Source organism: Oncorhynchus keta, chromosome 35 (genome assembly GCF_023373465.1).
Source record: "Oncorhynchus keta strain PuntledgeMale-10-30-2019 chromosome 35, Oket_V2, whole genome shotgun sequence".
NCBI lineage: Eukaryota > Metazoa > Chordata > Actinopteri > Salmoniformes > Salmonidae > Oncorhynchus > Oncorhynchus keta.
The window spans coordinates 71,917,692-71,944,975 of record NC_068455.1 but is presented as its reverse complement, the minus strand read 5'-3'; the positions used below and the strand labels follow the sequence as shown (position 1 = coordinate 71,944,975).

At 45.2% G+C, this 27,284-nt stretch overlaps 1 protein-coding gene across 6 annotated transcripts in view; it reads left to right on the top strand.

Annotated features, from left to right (window-relative positions):
• Window positions 1-27,284, top strand: part of mtm1 (myotubularin 1) — a 76,861-nt gene that overhangs the window by 4,247 nt on the left and 45,330 nt on the right. For 5 of the 6 annotated variants that reach the window (XM_052497646.1, XM_052497645.1, XM_052497644.1 and 2 more), the window contains exon 2: window positions 19,887-19,991. The exons of the other annotated variant lie outside the window; for it this stretch is intronic. In XM_052497646.1, coding sequence (XP_052353606.1) covers window positions 19,923-19,991 — 69 coding nt within the window. In that variant the 5' untranslated portion in view covers window positions 19,887-19,922. The remainder of the gene's footprint in view (window positions 1-19,886; window positions 19,992-27,284) is intronic. 6 annotated transcript variants of the gene reach the window in all.

The following is a 27,284-nucleotide window of genomic DNA, read 5'->3' as shown; positions in this document are numbered from 1 at the left end:
CGCGTGATGATGCTCATTACATGCTCCATTTTCAAGGCTTTACCGCACAACGCTTCCTGGTGTATGATACAATGATAAGCTGTCAGCTCACCTGTCGCGTTTTCCTCTTGCATCTTTTCCCGTATCTTCGCCACCAGTCCGCTCCTGTGTCCACACATCGCAGGTGCTCCGTCGCTTGTCAAACCCACGAGTTTTCCCAAGGCAGCTCCATCTCATTTACACATCTTGACACCTCTTCATACAAATCATGCCCCGTAGTTGTGCCATGCATAGGACGTAAAGCCAAAAACTCCTCTGTCACGCTTAGGCTGGAGTCCACTCCGCGGATGAAAATTGACAACTGGGCAATGTCAGAAATGTCGGTGCTCTCATCCACAGCCAAGGAATATGCAATGAAATCTTTTCCCTTTTTCACAAGCTGCTCTTTTAGATTGATGGACAACTGGTCTACTCTCTCGGCAATGGTGTTTCTGCTCAGACTCACATTTAAAAAGAGTTGCCTTTTTCTGGGCAAACTTCGTCACAAACTTTAATCATGCAGTTTTTGATGAAATCCCCCTCCGTAAATGGCCGGGCTGATTTAGCGATCTCTTCTGCCAAAATAAAACTGGCCTTGACAGCAGCCTGGCCTTGTGATTTGGCTTTTTTGAACAGAGCCTGTCGAGATTTGAGGCCTCGTTTTAATTCCTCTGCCTTTTGTAGCCTTTGTTCCATGTCCATATTCTTGTTTTTGTCCGCGTGTTTCGTTTCATAATGTCGTCTCAGATTATACTCTTTCAGTACCGCCACACTTTCTCCACACAGAAGACACACAGGTTTTCCAGCTACCTCCGTGAACAAATACTCCGACTCCCACCTTGTTTGAAACCCCGGTTCTCAGTGTCCACCTTCCGTTTTGCCATTTTTGATGGGTATCTGAAAGTTAATTTTACTGTGATGCTGACAACTGCTGTGCCAATAAATATTGAAATGAAGCAGCCTACTGCTCGGTGCGTCACCGTTGCATTGTGGGAAATGTAGTATTGGTGCGTGTAAAAGATCTGCGGGCTGCCGGCTTGCTGCGGTCTGCGGGCCGGTTCTAATAATAAATCAAGATCATCCCAGGGGCCGTAAAAAACCTTCTCGCGGGCCGGATGTGGCCCGCGGGCCTTGACTCTGACATATGTGCTCTATGGATATGAAGCCATGCACAAAGACCATAACTTTCAATGAATTATCTGAAAGCTGATTCACATTTGCTGGACTACTATTCTTGTTAATTTGTTCAACTTGTCTTCCTAAAGCCTATCTGAAGACAGTTTTTAAAATCTCCCTCTACTGTGTCTTAAAAAAAGTAGTTGGACCAAAAAATGGAATTGCCTGGATGAATGGAAAACACAAATATGACAACGCCCCGGCCCTAACTGCATGATTAGTCACCCAATAGTAATCTTCTTATCCCTCATTTGTTTGCATTTTTGTCTACTTGTAGATCTTATATCCCTCAACCCTGAACTAATTATTCTCTCTCAGCATCAACGACTACCTGTCCACTCCAAATGTCTTGGAGAGAGTAGAGGTTTCTAGTCTTGGTTAAGTCACCATGACTATATGCATAATATCCTTAACTGTAGTTTTTGTGTGTGTTTTAATCAACTTAAATCTGAACAAAAAAAAACATTTATGTTCATTGAATATTAGAGATCAACACTATCCCTGTGTTTCAATGCATACTGGGCTAAATGGGAGTATACTGGGCTAAATGGGAGTATACTGGGCTAAATGGGAGTATACTGGGCTAAATGGGAGTATACTGGGCTAAATGGGAGTATACTGGGCTAAATGGGAGTATACTGGGCTAAATGGGAGTATACTGGGCTAAATGGGAGTATACTGGGCTAAATGGGAGTATACTGGGCTAAATGGGAGTATACTGGGCTAAAAGGGAGTATACTGGGCTAAATGGGAGTATACTGGGCTAAATGGGAGTATACTGGGCTAAATGGGAGGATACTGGGCTAAATGGGAGCATACTGGGCTAAATGGGAGCATACTGGGCTAAATGGGAGCATACTGGGCTAAATGGGAGCATACTGGGCTAAATGGGAACAACTGATTTATGTTGAGAGACAAAATAGCAAATTCTACTCAAAATATTTTGAGGCCGATGGTTTGGGCTATACATATTAGAGGGCGACGGATTATGATTTTTCAACGCCGATACCGATTATTGGAGGAACAAAACAAATCCAATACCGATTAATCGGACAATTTATTTATTTGTAATACAACACTTATTTTAACTTAATATAATACATCGATAAAATCAATTTAGCCTCAAATAAATAATAAAACATGTTCAATTTGGTTTAAATAATGCAAAAACAAAGTGTTGGCACATATTGCACTTTCTTTTCCATGTAAGAAAGCTAGAGGCAATATGTGCCATGTAAGAAAGCTAGAGGCAATATGTGCCATGTAAGAAAGCTAGAGGCAATATGTGCCATGTAAGAAAGCTAGAGGCAATATGTGCCATGTAAGAAAGCTAGAGGCAATATGTGCCATGTAAGAAAGCTAGAGGCAATATGTGCCATGTAAGAAAGCTAGAGGCAGTATGTGCCATGTAAGAAAGCTAGAGGCAGTATGTGCCATGTAAGAAAGCTAGAGGCAGTATGTGCCATGTAAGAAAGCTAGAGGCAGTATGTGCCATGTAAGAAAGCTAGAGGCAGTATGTGCCATGTAAGAAAGCTAGAGGCAGTATGTGCCATGTAAGAAAGCTAGAGGCAGTATGTGCCATGTAAGAAAGCTGGAGGCAGTATGTGCCATGTAAGAAAGCTGGAGGCAGTATGTGCCATGTAAGAAAGCTGGAGGCAGTATGTGCCATGTAAGAAAGCTGGAGGCAGTATGTGCCATGTAAGAAAGCTGGAGGCAGTATGTGCCATGTAAGAAAGCTGGAGGCAGTATGTGCCATGTAAGAAAGCTGGAGGCAGTATGTGCCATGTAAGAAAGCTGGAGGCAGTATGTGCCATGTAAGAAAGCTGGAGGCAGTATGTGCCATGTAAGAAAGCTAACATTTAAGTTCCTTGCTCAGAACATATGAAAGCTGGTGGTTCCTTTTAACATGAGTCTTCAATATTCCCAGGTAATAAGTTGTAGGTTGTCGTTATTATAGGACTATTTCTCTCTCTACCATTTTGTATTTCATTAACCTTTGACTATTGGATGTACTTATAGGCACTTTAGTATTGCCAGTGTAACAGTATAGCTTCCGTCCCTCTCCTCGCTCCTCCCTGGGCTCGAACCAGGAACACAACGACAACAGCCACCCTCGAAGCATCGCTACCCAAGCAAGGGGAACAACCACTCCAAGTCTAAGAGCGAGTGATGTTTGAAACGCTATTAGCGCGCACCCCGCTAACTAGCTAGCCCTTTCATATCGGTTACACAAGCCTAATCTCGGGAGTTGATAGGCTTGAAGTCATAAACCGTGCAATGCTTGACGCACAACGAAGAGCTGCTGGCAAAACGCACAAAAGTGCCATTTGAATGAATGTTTACGAGCCTGCTGCTGCTGCCTACCATCGCTCAGTTTGACTGCTCTATCAATTCATAGACTTAGTTATAACATAATAACACACAGAAATACGAGCCTTAGGTCATTTAATATGGTCGAATCTGGAAACTATCATCTCGAAAACAAGACGTTTATTCTTTCAGTGAAGTACGGAACCGTTCTGTACTTTATCTAAGGGGTGGCATCCATTAGTCTAAATATTCCTGTTACATTGCACAACCTTCAATGTTATGCCATAATTACGTAAAATTCTGGCAAATTAGGTGTCCCAAACTGTACCCTGACTCTGCGTGCAATAAACAAAGAAAAGTGACACAATTTCACCTGGTTAATATTGCCTGCTAACCTGGGTTTCTTTTAGCTAAATATGCAGGTGTAAAAATATATACTTCTGTGTATTGATTTTAAGAAAGGTATTGATGTTCATGGTTAGGTACAGATTAGCGCAATGATACACACCGCATCGATTATATGCAATGCAGGACACGCTAGATAAACTAGTAATATCATCAACCATGTGTAGTTAAACTAGTGATTATGATTGATTGTTTTTTATAAGTTCAGTGCTAGCTAGCAACTTACCTTGGCTTACTGCATTCGCATAACAGGCAGTCTCCTCGTGGAGTGCAATGAGAGGCAGGTGGTTAGAGCGTTGGACTAGTTAACTGTAAGGTTGCAAGATTGAATCCCCCGAGCTGACAAGGTTTAATCGGTCAACCTCTAATAAATATACACTATAGAATCCGATATTATGCATAGTTAGTATTGATCAATATTGTTTTATTGTAATTTACATTCTTTATAGAGGGAATGCCTTTTGTGCTACTGTTCCCTTTAAGCCCACCTGAGATAAATATCAAATTTACAAAAACGGCATCTATGTTCATTTACCAGTAAAATAAGACCAAATGCATTTAAATGTAAGGTGTGAATTCCTGAATCTATAATCTTGTAGTTCACAGTTATGTTGCTCCTGTGTGACTGGCACGACTTCTAGCATGAAAAACACATATTTTAAATTGTCAAGAAGTAGTCATGAAAGCTCATGAAGCATGTTAACATGTGCATGTATCAGCACATTCATCTCTTGATTTTACGAAAAGTATGATCGCTTATCTGAGAAGGTACAAAAAATGTGTTTATCTGAGGGTTGCCTCAAAGTTTTTTTTCAGCTTTGAAATTAGCCACTAGTGGAAACTTAAAACTGTCAACTTAATAATTAAACATCTGATTGGCTTAGAACAGTGGTCACCAACCGGTTGAGCGTGATCGACTAGTCCATCTCCAAGACATTTCTAGTCGATCGCCAAACATTTTAAGTAAAAAAACAAAACAACAATGATAGACTTGCGTTCCTATTTTATTTTTGTATTCGTCTCACGCCGTTGGTGGTAGAGATGCAGCCGGTTTCAGCTGCACTGCGCGCCGGGTCGTGGAAGTGTTCCGATTTTGGACCATTTCATGTGTCTGAAGGTACAAACCTTCCCGGCGCGCCCGGAGAGAATAAGTCCACTATAGGCCTACCGCTGGCTTATTGGATGGCACAGATGGCCATGTCTGCAAAGCAAAAAAATGTTACGGATATATCGACCAGGTGAAATATTTGAAATGGCAGAAAATGTTTATTTGTTTTTATATTTCAATCCAAAGATGGTAGTGAGCTGAATAGGTCTGTTTACCCTAGCTATCTAGCATGCTCAGAACACCTGTGTGGAAGTGTGGTTTGGTCAGATGGAGGCACCCCTAGCTGAATAGGTCTGTTTACCCTAGCTATCTAGCATGCTCAGAACACCTGTGTGGAAGTGTGGTTTGGTCAGATGGAGGCACCCCTAGCTGAATAGGTCTGTTTACCCTAGCTATCTAGCATGCTCAGAACACCTGTGTGGAAGTGTGGTTTGGTCAGATGGAGGCACCCCTAGCTGAATAGGTCTGTTTACCCTAGCTATCTAGCATGCTCAGGACACCTGTGTGGAAGTGTGGTTTGGTCAGATGGAGGCACCCCTAGCTGAATAGGTCTGTTTACCCTAGCTATCTAGCATGCTCAGGACACCTGTGTGGAAGTGTGGTTTGGTCAGATGGAGGCACCCCTAGCTGAATAGGTCTGTTTACCCTAGCTATCTAGCATGCTCAGGACACCTGTGTGGAAGTGTGGTTTGGTCAGATGGAGGCACCCCTAGCTGAATAGGTCTGTTTACCCTAGCTATCTAGCATGCTCAGGACACCTGTGTGGAAGTGTGGTTTGGTCAGATGGAGGCACCCCTAGCTGAATAGGTCTGTTTACCCTAGCTATCTAGCATGCTCAGGACACCTGTGTGGAAGTGTGGTTTGGTCAGATGGAGGCACCCCTAGCTGAATAGGTCTGTTTACCCTAGCTATCTAGCATGCTCAGGACACCTGTGTGGAAGTGTGGTTTGGTCAGATGGAGGCACCCCTAGCTGAATAGGTCTGTTTACCCTAGCTATCTAGCATGCTCAGAACACCTGTGTGGAAGTGTGGTTTGGTCAGATGGAGGCACCCTAGCTGAATAGGTCTGTTTACCCTAGCTATCTAGCATGCTCAGGACACCTGTGTGGAAGTGTGGTTTGGTCAGATGGAGGCACCCCTAGCTGAATAGGTCTGTTTACCCTAGCTATCTAGCATGCTCAGAACACCTGTGTGGAAGTGTGGTTTGGTCAGATGGAGGCACCCCTAGCTGAATAGGTCTGTTTACCCTAGCTATCTAGCATGCTCAGAACACCTGTGTGGAAGTGTGGTTTGGTCAGATGGAGGCACCCCTAGCTGAATAGGTCTGTTTACCCTAGCTATCTAGCATGCTCAGAACACCTGTGTGGAAGTGGGGAAGTGTGGTTTGGTCAGATGGAGGCACCCCTAGCTGAATAGGTCTGTTTACCCTAGCTATCTAGCATGCTCAGAACACCTGTGTGGAAGTGTGGTTTGGTCAGATGGAGGCACCCCTAGCTGAATAGGTCTGTTTACCCTAGCTATCTAGCATGCTCAGGACACCTGTGTGGAAGTGTGGTTTGGTCAGATGGAGGCACCCCTAGCTGAATAGGTCTGTTTACCCTAGCTATCTAGCATGCTCAGGACACCTGTGTGGAAGTGTGGTTTGGTCAGATGGAGGCACCCCTAGCTGAATAGGTCTGTTTACCCTAGCTATCTAGCATGCTCAGGACACCTGTGTGGAAGTGTGGTTTGGTTAGATGGAGGCACCCCTAGCTGAATAGGTCTGTTTACCCTAGCTATCTAGCATGCTCAGGACACCTGTGTGGAAGTGTGGTTTGGTCAGATGGAGGCACCCCTAGCTGAATAGGTCTGTTTACCCTAGCTATCTAGCATGCTCAGGACACCTGTGTGGAAGTGTGGTTTGGTCAGATGGAGGCACCCCTAGCTGAATAGGTCTGTTTACCCTAGCTATCTAGCATGCTCAGAACACCTGTGTGGAAGTGTGGTTTGGTCAGATGGAGGCACCTCTAGCTGAATAGGTCTGTTTACCCTAGCTATCTAGCATGCTCAGAACACCTGTGTGGAAGTGTGGTTTGGTCAGATGGAGGCACCCCTAGCTGAATAGGTCTGTTTACCCTAGCTATCTAGCATGCTCAGAACACCTGTGTGGAAGTGTGGTTTGGTCAGATGGAGGCACCCCTAGCTGAATAGGTCTGTTTACCCTAGCTATCTAGCATGCTCAGAACACCTGTGTGGAAGTGTGGTTTGGTCAGATGGAGGCACCCCTAGCTGAATAGGTCTGTTTACCCTAGCTATCTAGCATGCTCAGGACACCTGTGTGGAAGTGTGGTTTGGTCAGATGGAGGCACCCCTAGCTGAATAGGTCTGTTTACCCTAGCTATCTAGCATGCTCAGGACACCTGTGTGGAAGTGTGGTTTGGTCAGATGGAGGCACCCCTAGCTGAATAGGTCTGTTTACCCTAGCTATCTAGCATGCTCAGAACACCTGTGTGGAAGTGTGGTTTGGTCAGATGGAGGCACCCCTAGCTGAATAGGTCTGTTTACCCTAGCTATCTAGCATGCTCAGGACACCTGTGTGGAAGTGTGGTTTGGTCAGATGGAGACACCCCTAGCTGAATAGGTCTGTTTACCCTAGCTATCTAGCATGCTCAGGACACCTGTGTGGAAGTGTGGTTTGGTCAGATGGAGGCACCCCTAGCTGAATAGGTCTGTTTACCCTAGCTATCTAGCATGCTCAGAACACCTGTGTGGAAGTGTGGTTTGGTCAGATGGAGGCACCCCTAGCTGAATAGGTCTGTTTACCCTAGCTATCTAGCATGCTCAGAACACCTGTGTGGAAGTGTGGTTTGGTCAGATGGAGGCACCCTAGCTGAATAGGTCTGTTTACCCTAGCTATCTAGCATGCTCAGAACACCTGTGTGGAAGTGTGGTTTGGTCAGATGGAGGCACCCCTAGCTGAATAGGTCTGTTTACCCTAGCTATCTAGCATGCTCAGAACACCTGTGTGGAAGTGTGGTTTGGTCAGATGGAGGCACCCCTAGCTGAATAGGTCTGTTTACCCTAGCTATCTAGCATGCTCAGGACACCTGTGTGGAAGTGTGGTTTGGTCAGATGGAGGCACCCCTAGCTGAATAGGTCTGTTTACCCTAGCTATCTAGCATGCTCAGGACACCTGTGTGGAAGTGTGGTTTGGTCAGATGGAGGCACCCCTAGCTGAATAGGTCTGTTTACCCTAGCTATCTAGCATGCTCAGAACACCTGTGTGGAAGTGTGGTTTGGTCAGATGGAGGCACCCTAGCTGAATAGGTCTGTTTACCCTAGCTATCTAGCATGCTCAGAACACCTGTGTGGAAGTGTGGTTTGGTCAGATGGAGGCACCCCTAGCTGAATAGGTCTGTTTACCCTAGCTATCTAGCATGCTCAGAACACCTGTGTGGAAGTGGGGAAGTGTGGTTTGGTCAGATGGAGGCACCCCTAGCTGAATAGGTCTGTTTACCCTAGCTATCTAGCATGCTCAGAACACCTGTGTGGAAGTGTGGTTTGGTCAGATGGAGGCACCCCTAGCTGAATAGGTCTGTTTACCCTAGCTATCTAGCATGCTCAGGACACCTGTGTGGAAGTGTGGTTTGGTCAGATGGAGGCACCCCTAGCTGAATAGGTCTGTTTACCCTAGCTATCTAGCATGCTCAGGACACCTGTGTGGAAGTGTGGTTTGGTCAGATGGAGGCACCCCTAGCTGAATAGGTCTGTTTACCCTAGCTATCTAGCATGCTCAGAACACCTGTGTGGAAGTGTGGTTTGGTCAGATGGAGGCACCCCTAGCTGAATAGGTCTGTTTACCCTAGCTATCTAGCATGCTCAGGACACCTGTGTGGAAGTGTGGTTTGGTCAGATGGAGGCACCCCTAGCTGAATAGGTCTGTTTACCCTAGCTATCTAGCATGCTCAGGACACCTGTGTGGAAGTGTGGTTTGGTCAGATGGAGGCACCCCTAGCTGAATAGGTCTGTTTACCCTAGCTATCTAGCATGCTCAGAACACCTGTGTGGAAGTGTGGTTTGGTCAGATGGAGGCACCCCTAGCTGAATAGGTCTGTTTACCCTAGCTATCTAGCATGCTCAGAACACCTGTGTGGAAGTGTGGTTTGGTCAGATGGAGGCACCCCTAGCTGAATAGGTCTGTTTACCCTAGCTATCTAGCATGCTCAGAACACCTGTGTGGAAGTGTGGTTTGGTCAGATGGAGGCACCCCTAGCTGAATAGGTCTGTTTACCCTAGCTATCTAGCATGCTCAGAACACCTGTGTGGAAGTGTGGTTTGGTCAGATGGAGGCACCCCTAGCTGAATAGGTCTGTTTACCCTAGCTATCTAGCATGCTCAGAACACCTGTGTGGAAGTGTGGTTTGGTCAGATGGAGGCACCCCTAGCTGAATAGGTCTGTTTACCCTAGCTATCTAGCATGCTCAGGACACCTGTGTGGAAGTGTGGTTTGGTCAGATGGAGGCACCCCTAGCTGAATAGGTCTGTTTACCCTAGCTATCTAGCATGCTCAGAACACCTGTGTGGAAGTGTGGTTTGGTCAGATGGAGGCACCCCTAGCTGAATAGGTCTGTTTACCCTAGCTATCTAGCATGCTCAGAACACCTGTGTGGAAGTGTGGTTTGGTCAGATGGAGGCACCCCTAGCTGAATAGGTCTGTTTACCCTAGCTATCTAGCATGCTCAGAACACCTGTGTGGAAGTGGGGAAGTGTGGTTTGGTCAGATGGAGGCACCCCTAGCTGAATAGGTCTGTTTACCCTAGCTATCTAGCATGCTCAGAACACCTGTGTGGAAGTGTGGTTTGGTCAGATGGAGGCACCCCTAGCTGAATAGGTCTGTTTACCCTAGCTATCTAGCATGCTCAGAACACCTGTGTGGAAGTGGGGAAGTGTGGTTTGGTCAGATGGAGGCACCCCTAGCTTAATAGGTCTGTTTACCCTAGCTATCTAGCATGCTCAGAACACCTGTGTGGAAGTCGGGTAAGTGTAGCAGAACAAGTGTGGTTTGGTCAGATTGAGGCACCCCTAGCTGAATAGGTCTGTTTACCCTAGCTATCTAGCATGCTCAGAACACCTGTGTGGAAGTGTAGCAGAAGAAGTGTGGTTTGGTCAGATGGAGGCACCCCTAGCTGTATGGATCTGTAACGGCTACAACTAGTCATTTTTTTATTTGAAGGTTTCTCTCTCGCTGATGAAAAATAAGGGCCATATGTTTCAAATGCCGTCTCGCAATCAATGATTATTGACGTTTCCAAACGTTAAAACAAAGCGTCAGGATTTTAGTTCACATGAGCTGGTAGGGCTGAGCCATGAAGGCAGTCAAATTCCACGTGACAGTTTAGTCACGGTAGTTAGGCTTCTCAACTGTGATGCTGCTGATGGTCATTAGTAGCCTACCAAACGTGCTAAGTGCCTGGTACTCAGCACTCTATTGTCCCTCTAATCACTCTGACAACAATATGCAAATGCCATCGGAAATCAAACATTACACGAGAGCCCATGAGCTCATGTTGCGCAACATTCCCATAGGCTATGCAATGCTTTAGAACAGAGTGATGGCCTCTTAAAAGCAGGAGCCCATCAGCTTTCTATAGGCTAGGCCTATACTTTAGAACAGAGTGATGGCCTCTTAAAAGCAGGAGCCCGTCAGCTTTCTATAGGCTAGGCCTATACTATTTATTTCTCAACTTTCTGAATATTAAGCACAATTACTTCTCTTTATACAACAGGAGTGTAGCCTACCTGGCTGGCATGAAAATGAACCAGGGAAAAAGCGTCCTCCATTCGCTATTTAAGTGCCTAGATGACATGTCATTGTTACCACTGCTCCTGTTTTGATACAGGTGCATGATAATGGTCCATTCTAAGTCAAAACGAGTTTCACGCACACATTATTTAGTGAATGGAAAGACTAGATGAAATCAATAACAGTGTGATTGGTGACAATATTACCCCATCACTTGTGAATTGTATATCACTTCTGATTGATGCCCAGGGTAAGGCAAACGATGCCTATTTATTTATTTATTTATTTAGTTGCACACCTCGTAGCCGAGCCCATAGGCCTATATGTTTTGATACGGTTTTTATCACAACTGAAGTGGCCAAATAACTTTTTTTAAATGAAGCACATTAAACTGCTTTACAAGGGGTGTGTAGAGCCCAACTGGCATACAGTAAGCAGTGTGTGAGTTTCAAGTTTGGGGAAGATAATTTTCACCATAATAATGCACCTTTTATAATAAAAGCATTACTTGCATAATCTCATTTGCGGTCACTTTTTTGAGAATGTTGTTTTCCTGCTAATGGAACGTTTACGATTATAGCCTACTGCCATGTGTACATTGCTGCTCTTATAATGTGAAGAAATAGCCTGATAGTTTATCAACATTTTCAGCTAAACCTCCTGATCCGTTTTATCAGCCACATTGTGGTTGTATTGATTTGTGATCTATCGCATCCCACAACTGTCCCAGACTATGTTTGGAATATTTATTTCTCGCACAGAATAGAATAAGTCCACTTTTGTACTATGTAGGATAGTAGATTGACATAGGCTAGTGCTTTTGCGGTTTGTTAGACCTACTCATCTTGTTGATGAGTAGACAGGTAATCCATTATCTTCAATATGCACCTCAGAATTGGATAAGGACGTGTTGTTGCATCCCCGATGTGTCTGTCGTCACTTGTAGCCCGTGAGAAAGACCAGATCACGTGATAGAGAGCCATGTGAGTGAGAGAGGTGCTTCGGAGCCCGCGACACTCTGGTAGAAGGGCGCAATGCAGCACTCTGGGCCATGGGCACAACGGCCACTGGCAGCAGGAGGCATGGCTTTTTTTTAGTGTACACAAAGGGGATGAAGCCGACATTGCCAATGGCTTGTCAAATTGTGAATGAGAGACTGATGAAGTGTGTACAGCCTGCGCAAAAAATCTAAGCAGAACTCGTGCCTTTCAGGCCACATTAGTTGCATCATGCAGCCTTACAATGTATTAAAAATCAAAACATATAGCCCAACATTTGTCGAACTAAAGTTACATTAATAACTCTACATTAAGCATATAGGAGTACCTATTTCTTAAACACTGAATACAGAATAGCCGCATGTGCGCAATCGCTCATCGTTTTGGAGAAAATATCCTTTCTATTTTATTCAGCTTTGTTCAATTGTATTCTTCATACTATAAAATAATGCCACCGAATTCTAAACAAATCTGGTCTGCTAAATGAACTATTGTAGCCCACAGCCATATGGCATAGCCGGATCAGGACCTAACATAAGGACTCAAATAGACTACATATATTTATTGGGAAGGTGTAGGCTATATTACATGTATTTATTGGGAAGGTGTAGGCTATATTGAATGGATTTATTTGAGTTTTTAAAATGTAGATGTTTGAAAAGTCCTTGTCAGTGACTGTGTGGAAGCCAGGAGATGGTAAACGCCTTTATGTTAATTAATGGTCAATTACTGTGAGACCGACAGTTATGTGCTTGACAGTCACCGGGTGATGAAATGTCGTGACAGCCCCAGCCCCTAGTCGTGGGGAAAGCTGAGGGCGAAAAATAGGGAGAAGTCTTAGAGTTCGAGAGCTAAGGAGTTTTCATGCTGTTGCAACATTGTTGTGTTATTGTTACGATGATACGCTATATATACACTAACGTACACTACCAGTCAAGTTTGGACACCTTCTCATTCAAGGGTTTTCCTTTGTCTTCATTATCTATAATGTAGAAAATAATCTATGAATTAATACATATGGAATCATGTAGTAACCAACAGTGTTAAACAAATCAAAATATATTTTATATTTAGATTCTTCAAATAGCCACCCTTTGCCTTGATGAAGTTCTTGGCATTCTCTCAACCAGCTTCACCTGGAATGGTTTTCCAACAGTGAAGGAGTTCCCATAAATGCTGAGCACTTGGCTGCTTTTTCTTCACTCTGCGGTCCAACTCATTCCAAACCATCTCGATTGGGTTGAGGTCGTGTGATTGTCGAGGCCAGGTCATCTGATGCAGCACTCATCACTCCCAAATAGCCCTTACACAGCCTGGAGGTGTGTTGGGTCATTGTCCATCACATGACAGTCCCACTAAGTGCAATCCAAATGGGATGGCATATTGCTGCAGAATCCTGTGGTAGCCATGCTGGGTAAGTGTGCCTTGAATTTAAAATAAATCACAGACGGTGCCAGCAGCAAAGCACCATCACTCCTCCATGCTTCACATTGGAAACCACACGTGGAGATCATCCGTTCACCTACTCGGCATCTCACAAAGACACGGCGGTTGGAACCAAAAATCTCCCATTTGGACTCCTCGGACCAAAGTACAGATTTCCACTGGTCTAATTTCCGTTGCTCATGTTTCTTTGTCCAAGCAAGTCTCTTCTTATTATTGGTGTCCTTTGGTGGTGTCTCAGCAATTCGACCATGAAGGCCTGATTTCACGGCAGGTAGCCTAGTGGTTAGAGCGTTGGACTTGTATCCGAAAGGTTGCAAGATCGAATCCCCGAGCTCACAAGGTAAACATCTGTCGTTCTGCCCCTGAACAAGGCAGTTAACCCACTGTTCCTAGGCCGTCATTGAAAAAAAATAATGAGTTCTTAACTGACTTGCCAAGATAAATAAAGGTACAATTTAAAAATAAACATTCATTCAAACAGCACTCTCGTGTTCCAAACGTCACTCGCTCTGAAACTTGGAGTGGTTGTTCCCCTTGCTCTGCAAGGGCCGTGGCTTTTGTGGAACAAACGCTGCTTCGAGGGTGGCTGTTGTCGTTGTGATCCTGGTAGGGGCGAGGAGAGGGACGGAAGCTATACTGTTACACTGGCAATACTAAAGTGCCTATAAGAACATCCAATAGTCAAAGGTATAGAGAAATAGTCCTATAAACTACAAACTACAACCCAAAACTTCTTACGTGGGAAAATATGAAGACTCATGTTAAAAGGAACCACCAGCTTTCATATGTTCTCGTGTTCTGAGCAATGAACTTAAATGTTAGCTTTCTTACATGGCACATATTGCACTTTTACTTTCTTCTCCAACACTTTGTTTTTGCGTTATTTAAACCAAATTGAACATGTTTCATTATTTAGAGGCTAAATTGATTTTATTGATGTATTCTATTAAGTTAAAATAAGTGTTCATTCAATATTGTTGTAATTGTCATTATTATAAATAAATAAAACAATTGTCCGATTTGAATCGGTATCTGCTTTTTTTGGTCCTTCAATAATCGGCATCGGCGTTGAAAAATGATAATCGGTCGACCTCTAATGTGGACACCCCTTCAAGTTAGTGAATTTGGACATTTCAGCCACATCTGTTGCTGACAGGTGTATAAAGTCGAGGACACAGCCATGCAGTCTCCATAGACATATTGGCAGTAGAATGGCCTTATTGAAGAGATCAGCGACTTTTAACTTGGCACTGTCATAGGATGCCACTTTTCCAACAAGTCAGTTCGTCAAAGTTCTGCCCTGCTAGAGCTGTCCTGGTCAACTGTAAGTGCTTTTATTGTAAAGTGGAAACCTCTAGGAGCAACAACTGCTCAGCCTCAAAGTGCTAGGTCACAGAAGCTCACAGAACGGGACCGCTGAAGCATGAAGCGTGTAAAAATCATCTGTTCTCGGTTGCATCATTCACTAGCTTTCCAAACTGCCTCTGGAACCAACGCCAGCACAATAACTGTTCGTCATGAAATGGGTTTCCATGGCTGAGCAGCAGCACACAAGCCTAAGATCACTATGTGCAATGCCAAGTCTCGGCTGTAGTGATGTAATGCTCGCAGCCTGTTTTGAATGGGAACAAATGAGTCCTAGTGGGCAGAACAAGCAAGGAGGTGGGCAGAGCCAAGCATCAGCTAGCGCGATCCTATTAGCCCGTTCTAGCATACATCTGTATATTTCCTTTAAGGACTGCCTACTCTGTGAAATGCATGTGCAATAACTCACTTTGCCTTTGCACTCCTAAACAATGTGATAAAAACATTTTTTTTTGTAAACTTTGACGAAACGTAGTCTACAATATGTAGTCTAATCTGTTCGTAACAGATTCTAGTTATGAAACATAACTGTATTGAGATCTAATGTTGAGGACATTTGCAGAATGTCGGCCAAAATCCATCTTTTCCCACTGCCGGCCACTGGGCTTCCTCTCAATACCATATTTGGTTGTGAATGGAAACGCCAAGCGGATGCTTCACATTTTATACATCTGGTGAAATATCTATCTCATTGTTCTATTTGTGGCGAAAGTCCATACAGAAATGGTTTTGTCGAGATCGGTGTTGAAGAACTTGACTTGCCTGCACAGAGCCCTAACCTCAATCCCAAAGGTGTTCAATGGGGTTAATTGGAACGCTGACTGCGAGCCAGGCCTAATCGCCCAACATCAGTGCCCAACCTCATTAATGCTCTTGTGGCTGAATGGAAGCAAGTCCCCGCAGAAATGTTCGATCATCTAGCCGCGGAAAGCCTTCCCAGAATAGTGGAGGCTGTTATAGCAGCAAAGGGGGGACCAACTCCATATTAATGGCCATGATTATGGGATGAGGTGTTCAAGGAGCAGGCGTCCACATACACAGTGCACTACATGACCAAAAAGTATCACTGGTGTTTATATGTAGGGTCTATCATATTCACTTACAGCATTATCCATGAAAATATAGGCTAGCCTTTATCCGTAAGTTATCCTTATGATGACTTAAAATATTCACACAAAGCTTGAAAATAAACATTTATAGAGTCATTACAGTATTCGTGTGGATATTTATTACCACATAAATGTATCAAAATAGTTTTTCATTTTGCATTAATTCGAAAGAGGACGTCCATTTAGGTAATCGGCACCAACCTACAGTATGATAACATTAAGAACAAGGGTTTTGATTTGGCCCTATTCTCTCCCCGGGGAGGTGTGTCTGTGTGATGGATTGAATAGATAAGAGTAGTCTGTCAGTGACGTATGATCAGGGCTTGCTAATCGTGACAGCCAGGGCAGCCCCCTCATGCCCTTTCCCTCCACCTCCCACCCTCCACTTCACTTACCAAACCACAGTAACTGTCAAGTGTGTCTGTGCGCGTCAGACATTATAAATAGCCATATGCCTAGCTCCTCGTCTCGACGCAGTGTAGTGCTTCTTCTCTCTGAGCCTATGTTGCTATAACAGATATAGAGGCCAACGCTTTCCAGTGAAATGATTAATGGCCTGACTTGTACCTTCAGCATTTAAAGGGGCAGTCCATGTTCGGAGTTTTTGAATCGATGATATGTAACTTAAGCCTCGCCAATGAAAAATATAACCTACCAATGCCTCATGAGCTAACTGAGCTGACTTACCCCCAGCAGAACCACAAATATAATATTGTTTTACTCCATTGATCTAAATAATAGTATTGTAAACAAACACTAGTTTCAAAACATGGTTAAAATTATAATTTTGTTCCCATGTGGCCAAGCTGTCTGCCATCTAGGACCTGTATACAAGGTGGTGTCAGAGGAGGGCTCCAAAAATGATCAGACTCCAGTCAGGGCCTCCTGAGTGGCGCAGTGGTCTAAACTGTGCCACTAGAGATCCTGGTTAGAGTCCAGGCTGTGTTGCAGCCGACCACGACTGGGAGACACTTGGGGCGACGCACAATTGGCCCAGCGTTGTCCGGGTTAGGGGAGGGTTTGGCCGACAGGGATGTCCTTGTCCCATTGCGCACTAGCGACTCCTGTAGTGGACCGGGTGCAGTGGATGCTGACACGGTTGCCAGGTGTACGGCGTTTCCTCCGGCACGTTGGTGCTGCTGGCTTCCGGGTTGAGTGGGCATTGTGTCAAGAAGCGGTGCAGCTTGGTTGGTTTGTGTTTCAGAGGACCCACGGCTCACGACCTTCCCTTCTCCTGAGTCCGTACGAAAGTTGCAGCGATGAGACTACCAATTGAATAACAAAAATAATAATGTAAGACCCCCCGTATATAGCCACATTATTGTAATTTTGTTACTTTATTATAATTTTTTAATTTAGTAAATAATTTCTTAACTGTGTTGTTGGTATTAGATTTGATTTGGATGGTCTGTCCTTGCATTCATAGCTCTGTGCATTTGATAGTAGTTCTGCCTCTCCTTTCTCCTTTCCCTCCGCTGTTATCAAAACAAGAGGCGGGTCCATTGTTTTGTTTTTTTTAAATCTCGGATTGCCCCTTTTCTCTGACATGGTCTGTTAGCTTCGTTCAGCAATATGAAACCATGTTACTAAATATAATTGAAGTGGTCTCTACCTCTTACTGTAACTCCTTGGGATGAGTCTTAGCTGTGTGTGTGATAGTAAATCAATGTAGGCTAATTCACGAGACATTTGTAAAACATTAAAGTTTCCACTGCTGTTGTCACTCACTGGTATACACACACTTTACCTTTCCATATCTCATTGTGGTGGCTCAGACACGCACTTTCCCTTTCCATATCTCATTGTGATGGCTCAGACACACACTACCTTTCCATATCTCATTGTGATGGCTCAGACACGCACTTTCCCTTTCCATATCTCATTGTGGTGGCTCAGACACGCACTTTCCCTTTCCATATCTCATTGTGGTGGCTCAGACACGCACTTTCCCTTTCCATATCTCATTGTGGTGGCTCAGACACGCACTTTACCTTTCCATATCTCATTGTGGTGGCTCAGACACGCACTTTCCCTTTCCATATCTCATTGTGGTGGCTCAGACACGCACTTTCCCTTTCCATATCTCATTGTGGTGGCTCAGACACGCACTTTCCCTTTCCATATCTCATTGTGATGGCTCAGACACGCACTTTACCTTTCCATATCTCATTGTGGTGGCTCAGACACGCACTTTCCCTTTCCATATCTCATTGTGATGGCTCAGACACGCACTTTCCCTTTCCATATCTCATTGTGATGGCTCAGACACGCACTTTCCCTTTCCATATCTCATTGTGATGGCTCAGACACGCACTTTCCCTTTCCATATCTCATTGTGATGGCTCAGACACGCACTTTCCCTTTCCATATCTCATTGTGATGGCTCAGACACGCACTTTCCCTTTCCATATCTCATTGTGATGGCTCAGACACGCACTTTCCCTTTCCATATCTCATTGTGATGGCTCAGACACGCACTTTCCCTTTCCATATCTCATTGTGATGGCTCAGACACGCACTTTCCCTTTCCATATCTCATTGTGATGGCTCAGACACGCACTTTCCCTTTCCATATCTCATTGTGATGGCTCAGACACGCACTTTCCCTTTCCATATCTCATTGTGATGGCTCAGACACGCACTTTCCCTTTCCATATCTCATTGTGATGGCTCAGACACGCACTTTCCCTTTCCATATCTCATTGTGATGGCTCAGACACGCACTTTCCCTTTCCATATCTCATTGTGATGGCTCAGACACGCACTTTCCCTTTCCATATCTCATTGTGATGGCTCAGACACGCACTTTCCCTTTCCATATCTCATTGTGGTGGCTCAGACACGCACTTTCCCTTTCCATATCTCATTGTGGTGGCTCAGACACGCACTTTCCCTTTCCATATCTCATTGTGGTGGCTCAGACACGCACTTTCCCTTTCCATATCTCATTGTGGTGGCTCAGACACGCACTTTCCCTTTCCATATCTCATTGTGGTGGCTCAGACACGCACTTTCCCTTTCCATATCTCATTGTGGTGGCTCAGACACGCACTTTCCCTTTCCATATCTCATTGTGGTGGCTCAGACACGCACTTTCCCTTTCCATATCTCATTGTGGTGGCTCAGACACGCACTTTCCCTTTCCATATCTCATTGTGGTGGCTCAGACACGCACTTTCCCTTTCCATATCTCATTGTGGTGGCTCAGACACGCACTTTCCCTTTCCATATCTCATTGTGGTGGCTCAGACACGCACTTTCCCTTTCCATATCTCATTGTGGTGGCTCAGACACGCACTTTCCCTTTCCATATCTCATTGTGGTGGCTCAGACACGCACTTTCCCTTTCCATATCTCATTGTGGTGGCTCAGACACGCACTTTCCCTTTCCATATCTCATTGTGGTGGCTCAGACACGCACTTTCCCTTTCCATATCTCATTGTGGTGGCTCAGACACGCACTTTCCCTTTCCATATCTCATTGTGGTGGCTCAGACACGCACTTTCCCTTTCCATATCTCATTGTGGTGGCTCAGACACGCACTTTCCCTTTCCATATCTCATTGTGGTGGCTCAGACACGCACTTTCCCTTTCCATATCTCATTGGCTCAGACACGCACTTTCCCTTTCCATATCTCATTGGCTCAGACACGCACTTTCCCTTTCCATATCTCATTGGCTCAGACACGCACTTTCCCTTTCCATATCTCATTGGCTCAGACACGCACTTTCCCTTTCCATATCTCATTGGCTCAGACACGCACTTTCCCTTTCATTGCATCATCATCGCTGCTGTTGGAAAGAGGAAAGGAAGAGCGTGCCACATTTTGTTGACGTCTCTATTCTTGAATAAGCTATAGCAGTTGGTCGTAACCACTGTCTCTCTGATGAGCCAAGTACTGTACTTTCACTGTAGGCAGTGGTGTGACACTGACAGGGCAGCTTTTAGTCTGTGAAAGACCTTCTGTGACTGTCTTCAGAAGGGAATGACAATGTGGTTCTTCTTTTTGGGCTAACTAACCAAGGGTGGGAAAGGTCCCAATGACCTCATTCATCAATATTAAAATCTTACTTTTGTTCTCACCTCTCTCCCTCCTCTCTCCATCTCTCGCTCTATCCTCCTTTTCTCCCTCACCACTCCCCCCTGTCTCCTCCCCCTCTCCTGTAGAGTCAGTCAGTGGAAGAAGTACTCCTCTGTAGAGTCATGGCCTCTGCTTCAATACCGGTCTACAACTCCTCTAATAATCCCCTGGAGAACAGCTCCAGTCACAATGTAAGTGTGTTCAGTGTCTGTTTCTCTCTCGTTCTCACTCGCTCTCTTTCCCTTCTCTCTAATTTTTAGTTCTCTATCTCTGTATAGTCCTCTAACTCTCTCTCTGGTCTGTCTGTGTTTTCAGTTGTTTTTTTTTTGTGGTTTGCAGCATGTACAGTTGTAGTTGGAAGTTTACATGCACCGTAGCCAACTACATATAAACTCAGATTTTCATAATTCCTGACATTTAATCATAGTAAGAAATCCCTGTCTTAGGTCAGTTAGGATCACTTTTTAAGAATGTGAAATGTCAGAATAATAGTAGAATGATTTATTTGTTTTTATTTCTTTCATCACATTCCCAGTGGGTCAGAAGTTTATATACACTCAGTTAATATTTGGTAGCATTGCCTTTAAATTGTTTAACTTGGGTCAAACGTTTTGGGTAGCCTTCCACAAGCTTCCCACAATACGTTGGGGGAATTTTGGCCTATTCCTCCTGACAGAGCTGGTGTAACTGAGTCAGGTTTGTAGGCCTCCTTGCTCGCACAAGCTTTTTCAGTTCTGCCCACAAATTCTCTATGGGATTTAGGTCAGGGCTTTGTGATGGCCACTCCAATACCTTGACTTTTGTTATCCACAACTTTGGAAGTATGCTTGGGGTCATTGTCCATTTGGAAGACCCATTTGCGACCAAGCTTTAACTTCCTGACTGATGTCTTGAGAAGTTGCTTCAATATATACACATCATTTTCCTACCTCATGATGCCATCTATTTTGTGAAGTGCACCAGTCCCTCCTGCAAGCAAGGCACCCCCACAACATGATGCTGCCACGCACGTGCTTCATGGTTGGGATGATGTTTTTCTGCTTGCAAGCCTCACCCTTTTTCCTCCAAACACAACGATGGTCATTATGGCCAAACAGTTCTATTTTTGTTTCATCAGGCCAGATAACATTTATATGGTCTTTGTCCCCATGTGCAGTTGCAACCCGTAATCTGTCTTTTTTTTATGGTGGTTTTGGAGCAGTTGCTTCTTCCTTGCTGAGCGGCCTTTCAGGTTATGTCGATATAGGACTCGTTTTACTGTGGATATAGATACTTTTGTACCTGTTTCCCCCAGCATCTTCACAAGGTCCTTTGCTGCTGTTCTGGGATTGATTTGCACTTTTCGCACCAAAGAATGCGTCTCCTTCCTGAGCGGCATGGCAGCTGTGTGGTCCCATGGTGTTTATACTTGCCTACTATTGTTTGTACAGATGAACGTAGTACCTTCAGGCGTTTGGGAATTGCTCCCAAGGATGAACCAGACTTGTGGAGGTTACAATTATTTTTCTGGGATTTCTTGGCTGATTTTATTTGGATTTTTCCCATGATGTCAAGCAAAGAGTCACGGAATTTGAAGGTAGGCCTTTAAATACATACACAGGTACACCTTCAATTGACTCAAATGATGTCAATTAGCCTATCCGAAGCTTCTAAAGCCATGACATCATTTTCTGGAATTTTCCAAGCCGTTTAAAGGCACAGTCAACTTAGTGTATGTATACTTCTGACCCCTTGGAATTGTGATACAGTGAAATAATCTGTCTGTAAACAATTGTTGGGAAATGACTTGTGTCGTGCACAAAGTAGATGTCCTAATGGACTTGCCAAAACTATAGTTTGTTAACAAGAAATTTGTGTAGTGGTTGAAAAACGAGTTTTAATGACTCCAACCTAAGTGTATGTAAACTTCTGACTTCAACTGTAATATTTAATGTTCTGTTACTGTCTCAGCGGTTAGGCTCAGCACTAAAGATGATACCTACACATTAAAGGGCTTTTGGCAGCGCGAGGTTGCTACACAGTAGCCAACCAGCAGAACTCGTGAATTCATGCTCCAGACCTGATGCTGGGGGACTGATATAGGGAGTGTGTGTGTCAAGAGCCTGACTCACAAATCCATATTCAGAGTTGTGTTCAGTGTATGTCCCTTAAGGCCTAATAACACAACACACACACACACACAAACACACACTCTTCTTCCCCTAACCTAAATGCACTACACTCGGTAAGCTGTGTTTAACCAACCTAGTCCCAGTATGGATAGGTGCCTATGAAATGGCTAGTTAGGTTAGTCTTCTTATACCTTTTTAATAAACCATGTACCTGTTAATAAACCATGTACCTGTTAATAAACCATGCACTTGTTAATAAACTATGCACTTGTTAATAAACTATGCACCTGCGCCTGGTTAGCCTCTGTCATGAATCTGTTTATTATTATTTTTTTCCTCTGGCCTCCGTAGTGCTGTCCTACCCCCTGCACCGCTGAAAGATCCCATGTAGGAACTCTGTCTGTGTTGCCCTGACAACCAGCATCATCAAGGCAAATGCCTGCTGCTGGAGCACTAGCATCATGTATGTCAGGCCAGTGGTTGTCAAACCTCTCCTCGGAGACCCCCAGATTAGATTAGTTGAGTAGCCTTGAACTATCTCACCTGATTCTCCTACTCAGGAGATGTTAGAACACCTAGGTTAGTTACGCTCAGTACAGAGACCCTCTTTCACACTCAGATTAGTCATTCTTATTGGCTTTCCAATCAGGAAGTCCCAGAGTGGTAGCCAATAAAAACAGTGCTCTCGTAGCGTTGACTGTTGAGAGTTTTCCATGCAAAACAAATGACTGTTAGGTCACAAGTGTGGCTTTGTCGAGCCCTGGGTAGGCCAGGTCTCTCTGCACTATTATATGTCTCTAGTACTCAAACAGTGTGGCCGGATTGGCAGCCAGTTCTCTCAGTAGGGTAACAGAGAGGTGTTGTGTGGTCAGACTGACAGAGGGATTGGCAGACAGTTCTCTCAGTAGGGTAACAGAGGGTAGTTACCCCTACTAATGGTTAGGGTTGGGTGGGAGGGTTAGTTACCCCTACTAATGGTTAGGTTTGGGGGAGGGTTAGTTGCCCCCACTAATGGTTAGGTTTGGGGGAGGGTTAGTTACCCCTACTAATGGTTAGGGTTGGGTGGGAGGGTTAGTTGCCCCCACTAATGGTTAGGTTTGGGGGAGGGTTAGTTGCCCCCACTAATGGTTAGGTTTGGGGGAGGGTTAGTTACCCCTACTAATGGTTTGGGTTGGGTGGGAGGGTTAGTTGCCCCCACTAATGGTTAGGTTTGGGGGAGGGTTAGTTGCCCCCACTAATGGTTAGGTTTGGGGGAGGGTTAGTTACCCCTACTAATGGTTAGGTTTGGGGGAGGGTTAGTTACCCCTACTAATGGTTAGGGTTGGGTGGGAGGGTTAGTTACCCCTACTAATGGTTAGGTTTGGGGGAGGGTTATACGTTCTGTAGTTGGACCGTTCAAGTGCCGGAGGACGTTATGAACGACTGAAACGGGCCTGGTCGTGACACAGCATAAAATGTGCCCAGAAAAACAAAAAACATGCTATTTACTCACCCTGTGGTAGTCCAACGCCACGATCACACTGTCGCCAATAGCAACAATGACAGCATCACATCAAAGGTGATAGGCTGGTCGTGCTGAAAGGACAGTGACTGTAATACCTGTGCACTCCATTGTGCTGAAGGGGAGAGAGTTTTGGTCAAACACACAGACAAGGCTTTGCACACTCTTGGCATTTTCTCAACCAGCTTCACCTGGAATGCTTTTACAACAGTCTTGAAGGAGTTCCCACAATGCTGAGCACTGGACCGCAGAGTGAAGGAAACGCAGCTGACTCATCCCAAACCATCTTAATTGGGTTGAAGTTGGGTGATCTGTTGCAGCATTCCATCACTCTCCTTCTTGGTCAAATAATAAAACATTTTAAAAAACTCTCCTTCGTCAAATAGCCCGTACACAGCATGGAGGTGTGTTGGGTCATTGTCCTATTGAAAAACAAATGATAAAACACTAAGTGTAAACCAGATGGGATGCCGTACTGCTGCAGAATGCTGTGGGAGCCATGCTGGTTAAGTGTGCCTTGAATTCTAAATAAGTCAGTGTCACCAGCAAAGCACCATCACACCTCCTCCTCCATGCTTCACGGTGGGAACCACGCATGCGGAGAGCATCCGTTCACCTACTCGGCATCTCACAAAGACACGGCGGTTGGAACCAAAAATCGCAAATGTGGACTCCTCAGACAAAAGAACAGATTTCCAAAGGTCTATTGCTCATTTCTTGGCCCAAGCAAATCTCTTCTTATTGGTGTCTTTTTTTAGAAGTGGTTTGTTGGAGCAATTTGACCATTAAGGCCTGATTTAACACAGTCTCTGAGCAGTTAGTGTCTGTTACTTCAACTCTGTGAAGCATTTATTTGGGCTGCAATCTGAAGTGCAGTTAATGATACTGAACTTTGCAGCATACCACCCCTACCTTGTCACAACACAACTGATTGACTGAAATGCATTAAGAAGGGGGAAGAAAGTCCACAAATGAACTTTTAACAAGACACACCTGTTAATTGAAATGCATTCCAGGTGACTACCTCATGAAGCTGGTTGAGAGAATTCCAGGAGTCTGCAAAGCTGTCATCAAGGCAAATGGTGTCTATTTTGTAGAAACTCAAATAAAAAATACATTTTGATTTCCACTTTTTTTTTTGGTTACTACATGATTCCATATGTGCTATTTCAGAGTTTTGATGTCTTCACTATAATTCTACAATGTAGCAAATAGTAAAAATAAGTAACCCTTGAATGAGTAGTTGTTCTAAACCTTTTGACTGGTGCTAATTATATAGGCTACATCTCTGTTGTAGTGAACAGAACAGTTCTACTGGTGTCTGACACCCCTCATTATCTCCAGAGAAATACACAGAGGACAAAACCACTGAGAATATGTTGCTATGACGCCAATGCTTCCCACAGTTGTGTCAAGTTGGCTGGATGTCCTTTGGGTGGTGAACCATTCTTGATGTGCACGTTGAGCGTTATAATCCCAGCAGCTTTGCAGTTCTTGACCCAAACCGGTGCGCCTGGCACCTACTACCATATCCTGTTCAAATGCACTTAACACATACACAATCTGTGTCTCCAGTTGTCTCAAAGCTTAAAAATCCTTCTTTAACCGGTCTCCTCCCCTTCATCTTCAACCGGTTTCCTCCCCTTCATCTTTAACCTGGTCTCCTCCCCTTCATCTTTAACCTGGTCTCCTCCCCTTCATCTTTAACCTGGTCTCCTCCCCTTCACCTTTAACCTGGTCTCCTCCCCTTCACCTTTAACCTGGTCTCCTCCCCTTCACCTTTAACCTGGTCTCCTCCCCTTCACCTTTAACCTGGTCTCCTCCCCTTCACCTTTAACCTGGTCTCCCCCCCCCTCATCTTTAACCTGGTCTCCTCCCCTTCACCTTTAACCTGGTCTCCCCCCTCATCTTTAACCTGGTCTCCCCCCTCATCTTTAACCTGGTCTCCCCCCTCATCTTTAACCTGGTCTCCTCCCCTTCATCTTTAACCTGGTCTCCTCCCCTTCACCTTTAACCTGGTCTCCTCCCCTTCACCTTTTAACCTGGTCTCCTCCCCTTCACCTTTTAACCTGGTCTCATCCCCTTCACCTTTAACCTGGTCTCCTCCCCTTCACCTTTAACCTGGTCTCCTCCCTTTCACCTTTAACCTGGTCTCCTCCCCTTCACCTTTAACCTGGTCTCCTCCCCTTCACCTTTAACCTGGTCTCCCCCCCTTCACCTTTAACCTGGTCTCCCCCCCTTCACCTTTAACCTGGTCTCCTCCCCTTCACCTTTAACCTGGTCTCCTCCCCTTCACCTTTAACCTGGTCTCCTCCCCTTCACCTTTAACCTGGTCTCCTCCCCTTCACCTTTAACCTGGTCTCCTCCCCTTCACCTTTAACCTGGTCTCCCCCTTCACCTTTAACCTGGTCTCCCCCTTCACCTTTAACCTGGTCTCCCCCTTCATCTTTAACCTGGTCTCCCCCTTCATCTTTAACCTGGTCTCCCCCCTTCACCTTTAACCTGGTCTCCTCCCCTTCACCTTTAACCTGGTCTCCTCCCCTTCACCTTTAACCTGGTCTCCTCCCCTTCACCTTTAACCTGGTCTCCTCCCCTTCACCTTTAACCTGGTCTCCTCCCCTTCACCTTTAACCTGGTCTCCCCCCCTTCACCTTTAACCTGGTCTCCTCCCCTTCACCTTTAACCTGGTCCCCCCCCCCCTCATCTTTAACCTGGTCTCCTCCCCTTCAACTTTAACCTGGTCTCCTCCCCTTCACCTTTAACCTGGTCTCCCCCCTCATCTTTAACCTGGTCTCCCCCCTTCACCTTTAACCTGGTCTCCCCCCTCATCTTTAACCTGGTCTCCCCCCTCATCTTTAACCTGGTCTCCCCCCTCATCTTTAACCTGGTCTCCCCCCTCATCTTTAACCTGGTCTCCTCCCCTTCACCTTTTAACCTGGTCTCCTCCCCTTCACCTTTTAACCTGGTCTCCTCCCCTTCACCTTTTAACCTGGTCTCATCCCCTTCACCTTTAACCTGGTCTCCTCCCCTTCACCTTTAACCTGGTCTCCTCCCTTTCATCTTTAACCTGGTCTCCTCCCCTTCACCTTTAACCTGGTCTCCTCCCCTTCACCTTTAACCTGGTCTCCTCCCCTTCACCTTTAACCTGGTCTCCTCCCCTTCACCTTTAACCTGGTCTCCTCCCCTTCACCTTTAACCTGGTCTCCTCCCCTTCACCTTTAACCTGGTCTCCTCCCTTCACCTTTAACCTGGTCTCCTCCCCTTCACCTTTAACCTGGTCTCCCCCCTTCACCTTTAACCTGGTCTCCCCCTTCACCTTTAACCTGGTCTCCCCCCTCATCTTTAACCTGGTCTCCTCCCCTTCAACTTTAACCTGGTCTCCTCCCCTTCAACTTTAACCTGGTCCCCCCTCAACTTTAACCTGGTCCCCCCTCAACTTTAACCTGGTCTCCCCCATCTTTAACCTGGTCTCCCCCATCTTTAACCTGGTCCCCCCTCATCTTTAACCTGGTCCGTCCCCCCTCATCTTTAACCTGGTCCCCCCTCATCTTTAACCTGGTCCCCCCTCATCTTTAACCTGGTCTCCTCCCCTTCACCTTTAACCTGGTCTCCTCCCTTTCACCTTTAACCTGGTCTCCTCCGCTTCACCTTTAACCTGGTCTCCTCCCCTTCACCTTTAACCTGGTCTCCTCCCCTTCACCTTTAACCTGGTCTCCTCCCCTTCACCTTTAACCTGGTCTCCCCCTTCACCTTTAACCTGGTCTCCCCCTTCACCTTTAACCTGGTCTCCCCCTTCACCTTTAACCTGGTCTCCCCCTTCACCTTTAACCTGGTCTCCCCCCTTCACCTTTAACCTGGTCTCCCCCTTCACC